At 41.8% G+C, this 20,159-nt stretch overlaps 1 protein-coding gene across 12 annotated transcripts in view; it reads left to right on the forward strand.

Annotated features, from left to right (window-relative positions):
- foxp2 (forkhead box P2) overlaps nt 1-20,159 on the forward strand; it is a 95,388-nt gene that overhangs the window by 58,061 nt on the left and 17,168 nt on the right. For 11 of the 12 annotated variants that reach the window (XM_047162406.2, XM_047162414.2, XM_047162415.2 and 8 more), the window contains 5 exons: nt 7,384-7,521; nt 9,510-9,599; nt 12,414-12,597; nt 14,058-14,271; nt 16,459-16,569. In XM_047162406.2, coding sequence (XP_047018362.1) covers nt 7,384-7,521; nt 9,510-9,599; nt 12,414-12,597; nt 14,058-14,271; nt 16,459-16,569 — 737 coding nt within the window. Of the gene's footprint in view, nt 1-2,222; nt 2,310-7,383; nt 7,522-9,509; nt 9,600-12,413; nt 12,598-14,057; nt 14,272-16,458; nt 16,570-20,159 lie in introns of those variants that run through there. The other variant, XM_053688098.1, reaches the window with a different exon arrangement.

Consider the following 20,159-nt stretch of genomic DNA (forward strand, 5'->3'; position numbering starts at 1 on the left):
TGTGCGCAGTGCAGTCCCTCCCACCAGAGCTGTTTATTTCATCGCTGTCAGAGAACATATTAGACCATTTCTCTCACATCACCATGATACAAATTCAGCCTTCATTTCCTGCTTAACATTATGTAAGCACTTGACATCTGCTGGGCTCTGTATTTTTAGGTTCAAACAGAAGTGTGAGAGTGTGTGCTCTCTTCGATGCTAATAAGTGCTATCAGGGATTAGTGTTTACCTCATTAGTACTCTGTACATTTAATTAAATAAAGGGGGGGATTGCAGTTAACTCTCATTGTTAGTATTTTCACCAAGTATAACAATGGCAACACCTTCAACTGGAGTCACACCCCAGTCTGTCTAATTATGTGGTGGCAGAAGATAAGCTTCGCAATGGGGTGCCATGATGTCTCTCACTGGAATCAGTCAAATCAGTTGTATTCTGAATGTTAATACACTCAGACTTATCAGTACAAATATGCATTTTGCATTAGAGAATTCATAACTTGGTGTATTTTTTCCCCCCCAGAGCACAGACATTAGTTGTAAAACAAAAGTCTAGCAGGTATTGAATATGCTCAGCCTATTGAATTTCCCCAGCTCTGTGTATACTTAGAGAATGGATTCCAGGCACACTGTGTGACTGCAAATTACCACTCATACAGCACAGTACTTAGATGAGGCAGAGTGATATTGGCTGACGAAAGTCTATGACAACTGTTGGGCCAGGACAGAGGTTCTGACTCTAATAACACCAGCGGATTGTAAATATTGAATATTTACATTTGCTTATTCCTTCCTTGCCTCATGTTAGCCATATGAATCAATATGAATCGGGTGCTTGTCTACAGGCTGTATTTAATCAGTGCTGTTGGGCCACTCTTTATTAACACCTTCTAATGACCAAAACATTACGGAAGGTAAAAAATGTGAAATTCGGATCTGGTCTCCATATCAGTTTTTATGTTTCTTTCATTGTCTTCAGCTCGCTGAGCATTGCCTGTTTTAGACAGTAACGTTGTAAATACTCATGTATGAGCCACCACTTGCTCAGCAGCATGCCAGTAAACGGCTTGAACAGCCCCTCATTAAGTAAGCAAAAGCCTGTGTACACGCGACACTGACAAATCCCACCGCTTTCTTCTCAGGAGGAAGGGAAACCATCCATACATCACGTCATATAAATTATTTACCACGTTAGCATCTAAGTGCTGCAGCTTGCAGTTTTAATTACTCGTATTAGTGTCTAAAGGCTCTTTGACTAATTCTATCCGCTCCTGCATCTGAGGCTGTTGACGTGCACACAAGCTGCTTTTCCACATTTGCGTAATGTGACAGGTCTATTATTACCCAGTAAGCCCACGGGAGCACTCAATAAACAACTATTTCTCTCCCGTAAATCCCTGTGCCGTTGCCACACTGCTTACAAGGATTTCCCAAGGCACACAACACCCCTCTCGCATCTCCGCAGCTCTCACACCGCATGGCAATATCTCCTCCGCATTTTATACACTGACATTTAAAACACAAATAAAGGAGTGGCGAGGATGAAAGGGAAGACGGATTACGGGGAGCCCGCGTGCCTGAGAATTGTCCCCTTTCCTTCCCTCCAGATCAGCTCAGTCAGTCTGCATATGTCTTATCTGCATGTAGGTTTGTTTGTTTGCCGCTTCCCCCTGGATACACGTAGACCATTTAATCGTCTCATCCTGGTGGGCGGAATGGGCATTTAACAGAGCGGGAGCATCTGCCAGAACCTGAAGCTGACATATGTAAGGTACGCTGAATATGAATGGCAAGGAGTCACAGACTGAGCAAACACTCGCATTGCACGCCATGCCAATGCGTGTATGTGTTGGGGGATGTGTGATGGAGCATATCCTCCTGGATGTCAGAATGGCGAATGTGCGTAGAGGGAGAGCTAACCCTTGGCCCGTGGTCACAGCAGGGCTTTTGAGTGCTACCCAGGCTGCTATGCAGGCATTAATGAGATGGAAGCATACAATGAGAGAGCAAACAGATATGCCTCTAACAGCCACAAACCAGCAATGGTTCATGTTGAAAGGAGCCACCTCTGGACATGCTGACCTTTGGTTAACTTTGGTTCTGAAGTCTATAACCAAATGCAACTTTTCAAAAACTACTCTGTTTGCTTGCTCTCGGCTTTCTGCCTGGCTTCCTTCCTCTGCATTGGCCTAGATGGGGGCTGAGAGAGCTGGCACAGTTTTCTGGATGAGAGGAGAGCCCAGGATTTCGAGATATCCCACCCAATCATGCTGTGAGCACTGGGCCATCTTCAGGGTGTCACCATTTTAAAGGTCACCGCCGCACACATCTCATCAAAGCACCGCATTCCTGTGCCATGTTCATCTACTTAGCCCTCCATCTGGAACCATGCGAAAAGCCAGCTGAATTTATACAGAGACATATGCTCCCACATTAACATTTATTATTAAATCCACTTCCCCTGGTGGGACCACAAAGAGAACTGTAGCTATGTAGAAACAGTTATTTTTATGGAAACAAAAGACATGCATGAGGACCTTTGGAGGGTTACAAGTATGTGTGCATATTTCTCTTGGACACCAGCTGTTATTGCTTTTATAACTAGAAAACAAGTTTTTTTTTTTTTTTTCCTAGCGGGATAAATTGCAAAGGACAGCGTGCAGAGTTTGTCATTGTGATGCAAAAGAAGTTGGAGTATAACCCTACGGCTAGATGTAGGGAGAGGTAGAGAAAAAAGTGTGCCACAGTGCGCACACTTTGATGTAGTAGCAACAAATTTACCTTCTGACAGAAGATTCATGGGAGCAATAAACGAGTTCTAGCAGCCTTTACACATGCAATCTGATTACTCTGGCCAGGGTGTTAATTGGATCCTAACTGGCAGATCTGATATGTGTAGCCTGGTGAAGAGAAGTCTTTCCAAATGATGAACAGAAATTCGCCTAGCTGCTTGAAGCTCATGTAATTTACTTCATGTCATTTGATGAGGTGTTGGATTCGATGGACTCCCTATTACCTGTGACATAAGAGAGCGGGAGAGAGAGAGAGAGAGAGAGAGAGAGAGAAGATTTCCAAACAATTTAAGAAAGCAGAGAAATAGATTTCTTCACGAAATGCTACACAGTACACCTCTTTAATTGTGGTTGTGTAGACATGAATTTTCAAAACTCAAAATGTAAAGTCCATAAAAAAAGATCTTATAAGAACTCAGAAGCATGCTCAGGCATTGCTTCATCTTCCATGGCTCAAGATCAAGAGCACTTGTTCAGCTGGCTGGGGTTCATTCATATTTGAAAGGTCTTCCTTCAGTTCTTTATCTCTGCCTTCTTCCAAGGTTTTTAAGACTCATTACAGTTTCCTGGAAAGCACCGACAGGCTCAGCACAGAAGCTTCCATCTGTAGTCCACATCTGTACTGATACTTCCCTGTATTGATGGAAATAAACGCATGATTATCTACATGGAGATAAATCTGCGTGGAGGGTCTATTGTATCACCATTACCCCTCTGGTGCTTCTAACAGAGCGCTACATCCACGTTTTCATCGCTTTAAATGCATTACTTCCAATCTGTGTTGCTGAACTGCAAAATAAATTGATTTGGGAAATCATTCCTGTAATCTACTTAACTCTGGTACTTAGGATCACTCGCATTGATCCCCTAATCCAAACGACCTCTCTCTCTCTCTCTCTCTCTCTCTCTCTCTCTCTCTCTCTTCTCTCAGTGTATGTGCGCATATGTGTGTGTGATTGTGATATCTTCGTGAAGGTATGTGAATGGGTGGCTATTCATGTTGGCCACTGCCCCTAGCTTGTTTACCAGCAATGGCTAATAAGTAAAGCTGGAGTAAAGTAGCAGTATCAGGTCTGCAGAAGTTATTCAGGGGAGGTTGGGAGTTTAAGACCTCACGCCCCAGGAGTCTGCGAATGAGATGAACTGTAGTGAGATAGAGACTGAGGAATCACACTCTCCCTCTTCTACTGTATCTCTGCCCTCATGCTCTGATCAAACTGAGCTTTACACCTTAATTAACACACAACCTCTCACTGCCAAGCAGCTGAAGTAATTACCACCACCTGCCCCTCCATTTCTCATTTTGTTTATCTTAACAGTATCTTTAGCGAGCGCCGCCATCGTTCCAACCTTTGAAGTGGCCACATTATTCACCCTATTCAGCAGCCACCTTGCCTTTTTCCACACATCTAATGTGGGCCTTCCTTTACTTAGCCTATCAGCGGTGCAGAAATGGTGTATTGAATTGGCTCCTGCTAACTGTTTCTGCTCTAACCCTGCCTGTGTATCTGGGCTGGTGATAATCGAAACACAGCACTCCAGGTTGTTGTAATGGGGATAAACAAGCAGTGCTAATAGCACTTTGTCAGACTAGCGGGAGGGAAGTGAACAGTGCTTTGGAATGTGTAAAGCACTTGCCAGCTCTTAATAAGATGCTGTAGGATTGTGCCTTATTCTCACCTGTATAGAGAATGAACACTTTACACAGAGAAATCATTTCTCTCACTTTTTATGTTATTTATTGTTTTATCAGGTAATATAATATAGGCCATCTTCATTTTTTTAAATCATATTTATGTCAATAGCAGTTTAGAAATGCTGCAGATCCAAATAGAAAGTAAAGCAAACCTGCATCTGGATCCTGGGCATTTATTACTTTCCCAATAAAAACACACTGTAATCAGTGTTCCCAGTTAATGTTTCAAGTGGGACTGATTTTAGATGATTCTTTAAGAATCCCATTTGGTCACGAGCGTGTGTGGTAATAGGTTTTTGGCCGTGCCATTATGGCTGTGTTTTTGGTGTGGCATCCGTGCAAGAGCGCTGCCTATTGTGTGCGCATGTTTACCGCTCGACCCCTCCTGTAAATGCTCATTAATTTTGTCCCTTCTCTGCAAAATCATTTTCCAGGAGAGGCAATTCAGCCTCTGTTCCTTTCAATTCACCCGACTTGTCAATCATAGCACGGTGCAGTATCCAGCAGAATGGAGGTGTTATATTCCACCAATTATCATGTCATATACTCGAAAATGTAAATGAACGTGTGTGTAAAATTAAATTTATGGGTTGTCAGTGAAGAATAAGAACCAGGAGAGCAATTACTTATCTGCTTTCATCTTTCAAGCTCTGATACGTCAGGCAGAAAAGCACGCCGTTAAATGCAGGAATTAGCATTGTGCAGGGCTCCCAGTGAATGGGTCGGGGCCTTCCACTTTGCCTTTTTCCTCTCGCCTCTTTTTGTTTGGAAGAGCGATGAAATGAAGATGATTATCATCCATCTCTCCACTAAAAAGCTAATGAAAGCCTGAAAGGCGCTTCCTGACTTCATTTGTTTGCTGTTTTCTCTCTCTCCCTTTGTGAGGGTGGGCTTCTTGCTCAGTGCCTCTGAAATGATTAGGAATCACGTTTTCCACTCACTGCCTGTTTTACTGCACGTAATCGGACCGGATAGATAAATAAACTAATACCTCATTGTTGTGAAATTTACATGTTTATTGCATTCAGTGGACTGTAGAAGCACCGAGGGTTCTTTTGTTGTTCACCAAAAGCTCATTTAAATAGACAAATAATGAGTGTAATGAGAACATCTCTTGCGCTTCTATGCTTTGGTCTTTGTATTGTCGTTTAGTCCGACGTAGAACCCCAGTTGAACCTGAGGGTAATTACACATCACAAATGTGTCTTAAGGTTTAATAACATTGAAGGTGTAAGCATACATTTGCATAATTACATGCAGCTGTTTAATTTGTGACTTTGTTGCTTTATTCATTGTTTCTTTTTTTTTTTTTTACTTTATTTTTTTTTTCCTTTCTCTCCTATCACTTTCACATCCCCCCAAGAGTGTTAGAGCGAGTGATATTGTGTGTGTGTGTGGGTATGCGTGCGTGTGTGTATGTGTTTCAACTCCTCCATGGCAGAGCTTGTCGAGTTTTGGGGCCAGTCTAATGAAGAATGGTGCTTGGATTTGTTTGAATATGAATATGAATGTGGAGTGAGGATAGAGTGTGACCTTCATCTCTGCGACTCAGTTCATCAGGATTAGTCAAGCTGGGCGATCAGGAGCACTAATGCATAATGACTTCTAAAATGAAAAATGTGTAGTGACCATGCAAATGTCTCTGCTAATCAAAGAGGGGAACCTGAGCCAGGGCGAGCGAGGAGAGCAAAACAAGGACGTGTCAAGGCCCTGAGAGCTCGGATGTATGGAAAGCAATCAAGCAGCTTGATTAGCCGTCGTGAGGAGCACCCGTGTCTCTACAGCCCTCGGCGCACCACGCACCATGCTCACACCCCATCGTCCACCATTCATTCCTCCTACTGTCCAGCTCTGACACACACCATGTTTTAAACTGAAATAAGGCAACCTTGAACATTATACTATAAATACACACTGCTAATAATAAAGCAAGCATGAGGTTAAACTTTGCATTGTAGAGTAAGCTCTTCTGCAGTAAGTATTGTTCGTATTGCTTTTGTTCGTATTCCCATGTTAATATTTGTGCAGAATTATACATAAAAATGTAGGCTCAGCTTGCCCTATTGATTTGAAAGCACTGCTGTCTAATAACAATCAGGATACAATATTTTTTTTTAAATGATGTTTTCCACACAGCTAGTTTTTAAATAATTCAAATACATGATAAAAAAAAAAAACAGTGTCTGGAAGAAGAATTATACATCTGGATGCTTGAAACTTGAAAGATTTTCAAAGTAACTGGTAATTCAACTCATTTTCTTGTAAACAGAAAAAAACAAGAGATTTGGTCACAGCAAGGAATAAGGAAAGAACACCTGCACTCAGACACAGAGCCCATTTAAACAGATTTAACTATGTGCGTCTACACATGTAGTCAGATGCATCTCTAAGTGATATCTGATTCCTGCATTATGCATTATATGCATTATATTATGCATATCATAATAATCGACCACCAACTTCCTGTGTTGTTTCTTATTTGCAGGTGTTTTCCCACATCTGTTTTGCCTTCATTTTTAATTGAGTTAATGGTGCCAACATACATTTATGGACCATGTGACTAAAGGCAGATTATATATTAGAAGGAGCTGTGGTTTGGTTTAGATAGTGTGATGCGTTTACACCTCCACTAAAGTGCCTAAATGCATCTCAGATCTCAGATCAGTGGACTGATCCATTAATCCTAAACCTGTGTCTTTGGTGCATTTATGCTTTTATTTTCATGTGATTAATCCCTATTCATATATAATCCAAAATGCCTGAAAGGCTAGAAATGCTTGTGCTTTTCTCATTTGGGGAACTCAAGCTAAAAAAAAAAAAGATAGCAGTGTTTCAGTCTCACATATATATCAGAAAAAGCGATAGCACTGATCTCTCACTTTTTCTGTCATTGTGAAGGTGCCAGTGTCAGTGGCCATGATGAGTCCACAGGTCATCACTCCCCAGCAGATGCAGCAGATCCTTCAGCAGCAGGTCCTCTCGCCTCAGCAGCTCCAGGCGCTTCTACAGCAACAGCAGGCAGTCATGCTGCAGCAGGTACACAGCTGCACTTACACACACACACACACACACGCACACACACAGACACACAACAACAACAACTAAGAACTACTTAGATCTTAGGACACTAGTAAAGTTATCAAATTAGTAACCACTTAATAAGTAAAATTAGTAAAATACTACTTGAAAGGGCTTTTTTTTGCTTTGTTTTTTTTTTTTTGCCAAAACAGCACTATATCATTATTTACCTTACAAATGTGAGTGCATGGTTTACCTCTTTTACTTGTCAACCTCGCAGGACTCATACTGAGCACAGGACAGTGAGTAATCAGTTATATCAAGATCATGTTTTATTGGGTGTACTGTGTACTAAATGACTTCTAGAAGGCAGTCGTGTTTTATGTTATGCAGTGAGCATATGTAGTGAATAAGAAGCCATTCTGCCTAACTGCTTAAATGTTACAGATAACTCAGGTAGTGTGTAATCTGTGCGTAAAGTTTCAGATGCATTTTTGTGCAACTCAGCTTTTGACTGGCCGTTTATGCAATATGAACAGGCACACTAGCACTCCTACTAATGTTCACTCAGTGAGCCAGTGTAAAATTATAGGCTCTTTAATATTCAAATGCATTCGAATAGTAAATGAATTAAATTGGCTGCCAAGGTTTTGCCACTTTGTCTAAAATGGGAAATGTTGGTTTTCTGTTATTAAATCGGAGCTGTTCAGCAACGCTAAGTAATTCTTTGCACGTGTCAAGACTATTTATTTTAAATATCGAGTAATCAATTTATTGTGCTCAGCTACAAAATTACCCCCAAAAAAGCATCACTAATATTTGTGCACATTAATATGTTCATTAGAATCTTTTTTAAAAAATACGTATGGACAGTATTTCATAAAAGATCATATTACAGTGCTTCAGTATATTTTCATGATGCACATGTAGTGTAGTACACATAATATGTAGTACATTTAAAAAAAAATTCTGAGGAAGTGGCAAAAAAAAGATTCAATATTTAATTTAAAAAAAAAAAAACAACTATTCAACCAGGAAAGGAAGGAGCATTTAATAATTGACAAAATCCTTAACTTCTATCGGTCGCCTGTTACTGCAAATAGCACTGAGTTGCTCCTGCAATACTTTCAGACAATTACACTGAGACATTATGATATTGTCAAATTTCCCAAACCGATATCAACCATCCATAGGTATAGATATATGTAAGTGTACGTGCCCTTCCTCCAATGCTCCTATACTTGACATTAGATGAGGGAAACCATAATGGACAGGCGTATAATTAGGTGTTTTCAGTAGGGACATCTTTCAAGGACTGATGCAGTAAAGACATAAGTGAGGCTGACAGGAGAGAGTTCAGCATGCCCTGGCTGCACTCACCAGTGAAGAACTATGTAGAACTTGACACTCAAATTCAGACCTCTTTTAAAGATCTCCTCATAATGCTGGAAAGACCTAGCTTCTTTAGCTTTGCTCGTAAGAAAATCTTCATTAACAGCCCTGAGTGACTTGCTGCCGTTTCATCTGAAAGAGATGCGGGCCACATTGAACAAATTTGCTCTTCGTGGCACTGAGAAGAAGTGTGTTAAAGGCATTAATTCACAGTGATGAATCTGCTCCTCTGAGTGCTCCTCAGCATTTCACTGCCTGTCAGAGCATCAGAGCAAAAATATATAGTGCAAGTGATTAATTGTTCCTGCCGGAATGTCATGCAGGAGCATTTAAGGCCCAGATGGAGGAGAGCTGGAGTATTCGATCAGGGTATTTATGCGGGACGAGCTGTGGATTTGTTTATTCACTTGTATTTCAGATGTCTGGTAAAAAGTTTTATGTTTGTGGTAATAAAAGCTAAAGCCCCCTAAAGATTATTTCAAACTGCCCTGTCGGTTCAGTTGGATGTGCACTGATTAGACTGCTATCCTAGCCTCTGTTATTAGTGCTGGCTTTTTATAGCTCAGAGGAGCCACAGGAGTGTTTTCACTCTGTATGTGACTGGTTGTCCACAGCAACACTTGCAGGAGTTCTACAAGAAGCAGCAGGAGCAGCTTCATCTCCAGCTTTTGCAGCAACAGCACCCCAGCAAACAGGCAAAAGAGGTACAGCATAGTGACATACACATAAACCACACACACACACACACACACACACACACACACACACACACACATGAGAGCAGAAAGTTGCACTACATTCCATCTCAGCATTAAAGCTGGTTCTGCTGACTCTGTGCAAAACATTGGGAGGAGTCTTGCTTTTACATTAAAGGAAACTTCTAATGGCTGCTAGGAGAGCTCAGTGCTGACAGTGTAGTATGGCAGACAGACAGACGCAGGCGTTGGCAGGTGTCAGGCTGCTAGAGGATGCAAAGCGAGAGCGCTGTTAAAGGCCCAGTGTAGCACACAGGATGGGACAGACGTACACAGGGGCCGCTGATTAATGAAGCGACGGTGCCGGTCTGGGCCGACAAGCTGAAAAGTTCGTCCAGAACACGCTCATAAATCACGCTGACAGTCAGTTTACAGACAGAGAGGTAGAAAGGCGGAGAGAGAGACACACGGGGCGACAGGCATCAAAAACAAAACATAGCATGTGGGGGGCCCAAATCCAAACAGAGTGTGTTGAAGCGGTTAAATTGATCAGGTATATGGCAGATCTCACACACACACACACACACACACACACCCTGTCTCTTCATCTCTTTCTTCCCGTGTCCCATTATGCAGAGCCGAGAGGAAGCAGGCATGACCTCCCGAAGGCTTTGTTTCTGTTTGGATTTGTGAATAGAATTTCTTCAGACCTCCACCATCAAATATGGAATAGAAATTGCTCCCTTATTTCTCTTGAGACACTGAGGCCAATCCACACGGTTCGCTCCATTATGCAGCCTGTTTTCCAGTGAGCGCATCACAAGTTTTGCCTTCTCTATAACCCACCCCCCACCCTAAACTAAAACAGAAAGGTCTTCCACAGCAGAGAACGTGTCTGAGGCTGAAGTGTGATGTGTTGAAGAGCTCCTCCGGGGCCTGCTCTACTATGCTCGCTCTTGTAATTCCAGGCAAAAATGGGAAGTTTTCTACCTCTAACTTGAGTACCAGGTTGTAATGTATTCTGACAAGAGAAGAAAGTAAGTGCTGAAGCCTTCAGAGTGTCTGTGGAAGCCCTTTGCTAGAGATCCGAGTTGACTAATAGACCTCTGGAGACCTTGCGCAGAGTCCACTGAGAACCAAAGCTCAGACATTTTTAAAACTGCCGCCTAAAACCTGTTAATGAATTCAGTTCATAGGGCATGTAAACACTACAGAATGGTCGACTTCGACAGATACAAGACTTCAGTACAGACACAATACAGAAACATCAGTCACATGATATGCAGTATAAAAACACACGTAAGCTTATCAATCTCAGTTACGTGCTTCTTCAAGTTAATCCCTCTTTGTTCTTAAAAGAAAACACTGGTGTATTTCAGCCTAATTTCTGCCTAACCTATCTGTATCATAAGGACAGTTACCACAGAGAAGAATTGCTACAGTACATGTTTCCCTGTACTAATACATGGAAACCTCATTTATTGAATCTCCTTTATAATGGAAGCCTAAAGGCAGTTGTTGGATTACATCAAAAACATGTTTATGCGACACATGTATAACACTTTCTTCAGTTAAACATGCATACATTAATTCATGTATCTTCACTACCCACTTTATCCTGGTCAAGGTAGCCCTAGATCCGGAGCCTATCTCAGGAACACTGGGTACAAGGCAGGAATGCAATGCAACCCTCTGCACCACCTGGCCGCCCTGTCAGACATACAGCATTTGCTAATTCCGAGATCGGAAGAATTTGCGATTATACGTTAGTCATTAAAAAAAAGTAAACACAGATGGCCTCAGGTTTTGTCTGAACATGCGTCATTACCATTAGACCTGAATGACTACAGTGTATGACCAGGGTTTGAAAGTTGGGTAAAACTGCGTAGCAACAGCTTTGATAATAGTTTCTCTCATATCGGTGTTATTCTAAGGCAGTCATAGCTTTGAATTTGCATTTGTTGACAGAATTCAGCAACCCCCCTTAGGCTGCCATTATATCTGTGTATCAAACAAACATGTTTACTGCGCTTTTCTCAGTACAGGAAAACATCAAAATTCTTGTAAGCGCCCATACACTATTGATTTAGTGAATATAAATTAAGCTGAAAAATGTTGCCGTGTTCCTTTAATCACGATAGTATTATTGAAACAACAGTAGTGTGGCTATGGTTTGCTCCAAAGACGCTGCCCTGTTTTTCTGATGTTGCTTGTTGTTGTTGTGGATGTTGTTGTTGTTTTGCTCTGCCTTATATAAGAAGCAGACTAAGCTGGCAGTAAACAAGGCAGAGGGAGGGGAAGCTGGGGGCTGGCTGCTCTCTCTCTCTCTCTCTCTCTCTCTCTCTCTCTCTCTCTCTCTATCTATCTCTCTCTGTTTGTCTGTCTGTTTCTCTCTCTATCTCTCTGTGTCTCTCTGTTTGTCTATCTGTCTGTCTGTCTCTCTCTCTCTCTCTCTCTCTCTCTCTCTCTCTCTCTCCCTGCAGCCTCATAAGCACTAATAGACCATTTGAAATGCAAGATAATTAACTATCAGCAAAGGAGGGGGGGAGGAGATTTACCCCTTGCCCCGCCCTCACTCATACCATACACTCCTCAATCCTTCTAGCACCCTGGAGAGAGGGAGAGAGAGAGAAAGAGAGAGAGCATGAGGAGGAGGGAGATAGAGGGATGAAAAGAAGCGAAAGAGCAGTAGCGTCATATGTATGTTGAGCTCCCACTAGCTGGTTAATGTGTGTGATTTGTGTGTATGTCTATGTGTGTGTGTGTGTGTGTGTGTGTGTGTGTGTGTGTGTGTGTGCTCTGTGTATCACACGCTCACTATAGCAACAGCAGCAGCAGCAGCATCAGCAGCAGTTAGCAGCACAGCAGCTGGTCTTTCAGCAGCAGCTCCTGCAGATGCAGCAGCTCCAGCAGCAGCAACACTTGCTCAGCATGCAGCGGCAGGGCCTGCTTTCTCTGCCCCCAGGCCCAGGACAGAGTGCCCTCCCTGCGCAGACTCTCCCGCCAGGTAAACCCCGTCACCATCACGTGACTCGCACTCACATGCTCTGTCTGTGCACGGCTCTCTCTTCCGCTCTCGCTCCCTGTTTGTCTCTCCTCATGTTTCCTCTTCCTTGTTGATCTCTTGCTATCTGCCTGTCGCCCTTCTCTAACCTCTTTTATTCTGTCTGTATTTCTCGCTGTCTCTGTCTTCTTTTTCAGTGCTGGTGCCTGTGTTTGTATGCTTGTTGTTCTCGCTGTCTCTCTCTCTCTCTCTCTCTCTCTCTCTCTCTCTCTCTCTCTCTCTCTCGCTCTCTCTCTCTCTCTCTCACTCACCCCTCCTCCCTCGCTGCTTGGTGGTGTTGTTATTGTTGTTGTTGTTTACTGCCTCACACTGCGAGCCCAGAAAATGAAGAGCTGCCATTTGCTTTGGCTGGAACGCGCACCCGGTGCCGCATTAGCAGATAACAACAGTGGCAAGCGGGTCTTAAGTGCAGACTGGTTGGAACATTGTGGCGTAGGACTGTTGTTGTGTCAGCTGAGGGATTACATGATGATATGACTTTGCAGACAGGAGCTTGTTTGTGAGGCTATAATTGTTTCTAGATGAGTGCCACACTGCTGACAGTCGAGCACTTTTGGATTCTGCATTCAGAGCAAAGAGATGAAGGTGCAAGCGGATCTATTTCCTGTCTATCTGCAAATGCTTAAAAGACACAGTGGAGATTTTGAAAGTATGGATGAAGAGCGTGAGACTCAGAAGGACAGTACAGGTGCACCTTTTCTAATATTCTGCTTATGTCAGTCTTGCTTCTGCCTGTTTATCCATGGGCTTGGATTTTTGTAAGGACAGATAGGGCTGGAAAGTGATAGAGGGGACTAAATGAAGATTACAAGGTTGAACAACACCATTAAACCAAAGAGCGATCTATCTAACAGATTTAATAATGTAAATGAAAGATGAACAGGATGGTCATGTGTGTATGCCAGTTGGATAGGTCAGTAATTAGCATGTTTTGTGATCTAACCTTAACAGTTAACTAGCTGTTAGACATAACAAAGACAGCAGAAAAGCTAATACAGAGACATCATGTCTACAGCAAATATGATAACAGGCATTTTTTTTAAAAGGTATGTTCTTTAGCATTTTGTTTTTTAACCTGTCAGCAAGACCTCATTTATCTTGGCTTATAACCAAGATGTGTGGCTTATATCTGTCCTGTCTCTGGCTGTCTACAATGAGAAGGTGGATGTTGAACATGTTTAAGTGCAGTAAGCCCAGACTGCTTTTAAGCCTCAATTACAGGCTTAAATATTGGTCTGCATACTTTACATACTTTATAGCTTTCCATTTCCTTATCATCCCAACCTCAGTCTACACATGTGGTATTACCTAGCATATCTCTGCCAGTCTGTTTGTTGTTAGGAATTAGTAGTATGTGGTCAAATACACTTGACTGACCTTGATTGTGTGTGTGCGTGTTACAGCAGGCCTGAGCCCTGCCGAGCTCCAGCAGTTGTGGAAGGACGTGACCAGCAGTCACACCATGGAGGATAACGGCCTGAAACACAGCGGCCTGGACCTCAGCACCACCAACTCTTCCTCCACTACCTCCTCTACCACCTCCAAAGCTTCTCCGCCAATCGCCCATCACCCCATTTCCAACGGCCAGTCTCCAGCCGTCAACACCCGCCGAGAGAGGTACCTCCACACATACACACAAGATCACACACACATGCACAGACGAATGCACGCAGGGATGGATGATGTGCTGATCAACCATTTAGAAAGAAATTCTCATATCAAATTGTGGCTATCATCACTTCCAAACACTGTAATGTTATGTTAAACCTACTTTTATCAGTTGCATCATTCTTTTCCCCTTATTCCATTTAAAGTAGTTGATTTTTGGAATTATTGTAGTGCATTTTGTGTCATTCCTATTTTGCCGGTGTATTCTGTGTGTACCAAACTTAAGTGTCATTTATTGTGAAAACAACTTCAATGATATTTGGTCATATTGCCTACTGCATAATCATACATGCTTTCAAGCCTACACACATTTATATTTTCTTACATCTTCCTTCTGGGCATACGTGCATAAATAGAGCATCTAATGCATGTATAAATGCAACACATGCACCCAAACACAAGCCACAGGCGCCTGTTAAAACTCCTTTTCATGTAAGACATCGTTTAAAAAAGAAAAAAGTGCTGTCATATTTGTCCCCATTTAGAACTAGAGAAAGAAATATTTATTCTTAAAGGAAGAGCATGCTATTATCTTGTTTATTTGCTCATCAATACTTTATTAAAGTGTGCACAGTAATAGTCAAAGCCAGTCAAAAACCTCCCTGCAGACTTAGGGACTGTATGTTGTTGTACAGACTGTTATCAAATTCTATCAAAAGCAAGGAGGTGCATCTCGCAGGAGCATGCAACAAACAAACCTCACTGTATATGAAGCATTTAGTGCCTGCTTTCTCTTTTGGAATTACCTCGGCAGCTCAGGCTGTCATGTAAACAGAATACTAGATGCAAGTGTGACATTTCCTTGCTGTTTATCCATGTGATGGTCCTTTTGTTTGCTGCTCCGCCGGTGTGAAACAGCATTTTGCATTTCTGTCTACCTGCTCCATACATTATTCAGGCTCCTGCTGCCACACGAGACATGCCGAGCCCCAGCCGTCGACTTCACTGTTAGCGCAGGTGTTGTGTAATTAGGTTAAAGTAGATAGCATCTGAGCAGCTACTTAAGCCCTGCTCAGAAAAAATATATATCTTTAGAAGCCTTCGCTCAGAATATGGAAAAATAAGATAAAGCCCGAAGGAGGGAGACAATGCTTGAATTAATCAATTAATTAAAAAAAAAAAACAGAAAACAGAATGTCTTGGTGCCCAAGGCCTCACAATAATGATGGCGCGTGGAGATTTGTCAAAAACAGGATGCTTATAGAGCTGAGTGTAAAACAGCCACTGAGGTCTTTCGAACATGCTCACACACACAAACACACACACACATGCATGGACCTGTTGAGGCTCTTAGCCTCTTGTGTACTATGTTTATTCCTCAGTCCTAACACATCTGAGGTGTATTTGTAACTTTAACCTTAAATGTACCATCTATGCTATTAATTAATCTCCTGATATGATTATAGCATGGTGTCTGTTTTTTTCACCCCAACAAAGTGTTAATAGGCTCATAAAATGCTATAACCTAAATGCACTTATCAATACCAAGAATACAAAGGTAATTATTTTTGGTCTCCCTTCTGATTCTTATACTCATTTATTTGTAATTATACCACAACATTGTTGTATTCTCCAATCTGATTGGTCAGAAGGCATTAATTTACTATAACCACAGCTTAGACAGCAGGCAAATTCAAATCACAGGTTTGGACAAGAGTTGTGAGGAAATATGAAAGGAAATATCTGAGAACAAAGTGTCACACAGTATCGTTGTCATTTTCTGCTGTTTTTCCCACCTATATTTCACACCTTGTTTAGTCCTCAGCTGTAAATTACAGTATAATAATCAATAAATAGACAGTAGCACCATGAAGAGGTTGTATGCTTGATTTCCTAGCTTTTCTCAGCAGGCAGCAGCATTTCAGCCTTTTCTCCAATTAGTTCTCCTCCCCCTTCTGCCAGTCGGACCTTTCTGGAGAACAAGGCTGAATCTGAATTAACCTGTTTTGACTTAATTGTCAATGATTGTAACCTGACAGGTCCAAGTGGCCTCCGGCTATTGTGCCTCATGTAAAGAATCTGACTCTCTCTCTCTCTCTCTCTCTCTCTCTCTCTCTCTCTCTCTCTCTCTCTCTCTCTCTCTCTCTCTCTCTCTCTCTCTCTCTCTCTCTCTGACTCTGTCTCTCACCCTCTTAGCTCGTTACATGAAGAGACTGGAGCGTTACACTCACATTCCCTCTATGGCCATGGAGTGTGCAAATGGCCCGGCTGTGAGAGCATCTGCGAGGACTTTGGACAGTTTTTGAAGTAGGTATCCTTGATTATTGGTTGATTATTTGAACAGTTTGGCTCTGTGCAAAAAAAAAAAAACCTACACATTGGAATTTGTTTTGTTTTTATCATGGGTAAATGCTAGGATCCTAATATAAGCTAGGATCCTTATATTCCCAACTCATGTAGAAATGTTAGCTACAAAGCCATAATTGATCACAAATCATACTGACAAAAATTGAAACCCACAGACATTTCCTTTGGTTAGTTACTCCAATGATAGTTAATTAAAATAGCCATTAATTTTAAAAAACCCTGCAAAATGCACACAGAATGTGTTTTAACACCAGCGCTGAAGGCGCTGAAAGATTTCACAGTCAGTTGAAAAGTGTAAAACTTGTGTAGCGATGCTTGTGACTGGCTTTCAGTTATCAGTCAGTCTGTTAGAGCCAGAGCTTTGGAATGACCGTCAGTTCCCTGCACCAGCCGTGAGGATAGCTTGATAGGATGGTGAAAACTGCCAGAAGCTAATGGCAGCTTGTGTAGCCATTTTATCCCCTCACAACGGGACACATTTAGTGTTGTCATGGTGCAGCCAATGGAGTGAAATGAATTCTTCATGCTCCATCAACAATTTAGTTAATTAGCTCATTTGTAATTGGTCTGCTTTGTTGCTGGGATGTTAGTGAGGGCCATCAAAGGAGAAGGTGTTTGCCGTGCCGGCGATTATAGGTTATCACATTGCCACTCGGAGACGAGTGCCTCAACGTCAAAAGAAAGAAGAACTATTCATTTGAATATTCTAATCAGGTTTGTTAATTAACTGTGAAATAATGATCTTGCACGCGTTATGGTGGTCGCAAATGTCCACATCAGTTCGCATAAACAGCATGCGAAAGTAGGGCCATTGTTCCTCTATCCTTTTTTTGTAGATTGGGTAGTTCAGAGAGATCAGACATTTGAGAGTTAACTTCAAACAGAGTGAAGATATGGATGAAAGTATATTAAAAATCTCACATTAAATTCTAAAGTTTTTGTCAGACTTTTTGTGAGCCCTCAGCCCAAATAGGCTATCACATGCTTACTAAATTCACTGACTAGAATTTGTGAAAACATTTTTGCGGTCTTGAGATGAACAGTATATGAATAAATATGTAGATAGCAGAATTTACTGTAATCCTTACATGTATACATATTCTATATGTTCTACCTGACATTACCTACATTATAAATTATGATCATCAACTTGCTAAACCCCATTCAATATTAAATGAAGCAGAGAAACATACCTTTAAAAAAAAAGAAGCTCTGTGTGACATGTTGCATAGTAGTGTATTGCCACAGCAGTCAGTGTGTGAAGCAGCATGTGTTTCAAGTGTGTAGCGCTGAAATAAGAACGACGCTCCCCTGATCATTCCCTGACTCAGAATCTCCAGTACAGTAAGCCGCACCTGAAACCCCCTCCACAAAGCTAGTGTGATCTGAGCCATCGAGATGGCGGGTGTCACTGTGCTTTGGAGGAGCTATTGTCTGTGTCAGGAAGAGGCTTTTAATGTTTTAGGCGATGGCAGTCACTGCCACGCATCATCCCAGTACACACGCCTAAAATGGTTTACATAAAACAGGTGTCAGAATCAAATGGTACCTTTGAAGGAGTGGCGGGCGGCTTGGGGTTGTAGCTGCTGGTGAAGAATTTGCACTGTGCATTTAAGAAACTTGTCAAGATCAGCATTTAATAGCTGTTCAGTGTTCTTTTAAGTGTTTCTCACCTGGAGAGGTAGCCTAGAGGTGCATGGCACCTTACATTAGCTCTGAAATTCAAATGGAATATTATTGTGTGTGTGTGTGTGTGTGTGTGTGTGTGTGTGTAGGTGTATGGGTGTGTTTCCTCAAGATATGTATATTTATGCAACAGAGAATGCATTATTCTGAGAGCTTCTCATGCTTGTGGTGTGATTCAGGGCAACTTATTTGGGGAGTATGTCAAATTAAAAGAAATGCATAATGAATTCATGCCACCCAAGTTCTGCTCTTCGAGTGCTGGCAAGTTTATTATTATATAAGCTGCAGATTGCTGCCCTACTTCTCATATTGGGTTTCTTTCATGTGTGTGTGGATGAAGAAAGGGAAAAGGGGATGATGCAGTGCAATGTGTTTTTACTGGATATTTACAGGAAATGTCCAACAGATGGCTATTACATCTTCAGTAATCTCAGTCACCATTTTTCCAGCGTAGTGTTCAAGTCCCAACCTTACCTAATACTGCATAATATACCTAATTACCTAATATACCCATAATATAATACAGAAAAACTGGCTCTCCTTCCCCTGTGCTGATGGTTAGTCATGATGTATGATTGGTTAGTTACCTCGCTGTTGACTTTAATACTGTTTAAAATGCATTTCCGTCAGTTACCCTGTACTGCGGTGGCTCTCATGCGTTTTTGTGTCTGGCTGTGACTCCCCAAACATTTTTCAACTCCTTCCCTTTGGATTCCCCCTAAATCATACTACAGTAATCTGTCGCGGGGGACGCAGACTGCACTGAAAGCCTTTGGGCTGCATAATCCACTATTGTTGTAAACACGCTACCTGTGCTAGCACTCCTAGCATGTTAGTAACTTTATCATACATGACATGTATCAGACCAACAGAAGATCATGGCATTGCCATGTTCCATTAAAACATTAAAAATTGTATTTTTGGTGGAGCAGAACAGCACACTGCCATGCTAGTTAGATTATATATTTTTTGGCTCATCACACCATCTGTCCACACAGCCTCTCTCTCTCTCTTTCAGCTTATAACAATAATGTGATACTGACAGTGTAAGTGCTTTCATGAAAAAGTCATTCACAAAAAGATATTTAATATGAAAGTATAATTAGGGGATTTGATTGTTTTGTTAAGACATTTTTGTACAAAGAATTCATAATAAATCTTGCCTTTCATTTTTGCAACCTGTTTGTGTGTTTTTAAATGGTTGTTTAACACCGTGATACCATGAAACCATGGTATTTTTAGACTACATTATCATATCACTCCTACTGGGTTGCCACAACTTTCATAAGTGTGCTAGGCTTTGTTGTGGTGACTTCTTGAGTGTTTTAGCCAGACCAGGCAAAAATGTATATTGTACACTACTTATCTGTAGACTATTTTAAGATTCGATTGTCATTACCTCCATCTGAGGTACTGTTCCAAGTATTATTGCAGTATTTCAGTAGCACAGATAGCTAAATGCAGTCAGTGTCCGTGTGGATTGCTCCTGTCAGTCTTTTTCGCAGAGCCCAGTGCCATCAGAGCTCTTATTCCCTCTCTCAAAACAAAAATCAATATGCCTATAAAGTGACCCATAAATTACAGCCAGCTCCAGAGATGTTTGTTCAGAGCTGTCTTTGTGCAGACGGCCTCTCTCATCCTCTCCTCACCTTTCTGTTTGAACTGAGCCCACCGCCTCTGCCTCATTAAGAGGTATTGGTGACTCCGTCTAACCCCAATCTCTCTCTCTCTCTCTCTCTCTCTCACTCTCTCTCACTCACTCACTCTCTCTCTCTCACTCACACACACGCACATTTTGTGTCACACTCAGATGCTTTTCCTCTAAGCATTTCTTTGTTCTTGTT

Source organism: Ictalurus punctatus, chromosome 19 (genome assembly GCF_001660625.3).
Source record: "Ictalurus punctatus breed USDA103 chromosome 19, Coco_2.0, whole genome shotgun sequence".
NCBI lineage: Eukaryota > Metazoa > Chordata > Actinopteri > Siluriformes > Ictaluridae > Ictalurus > Ictalurus punctatus.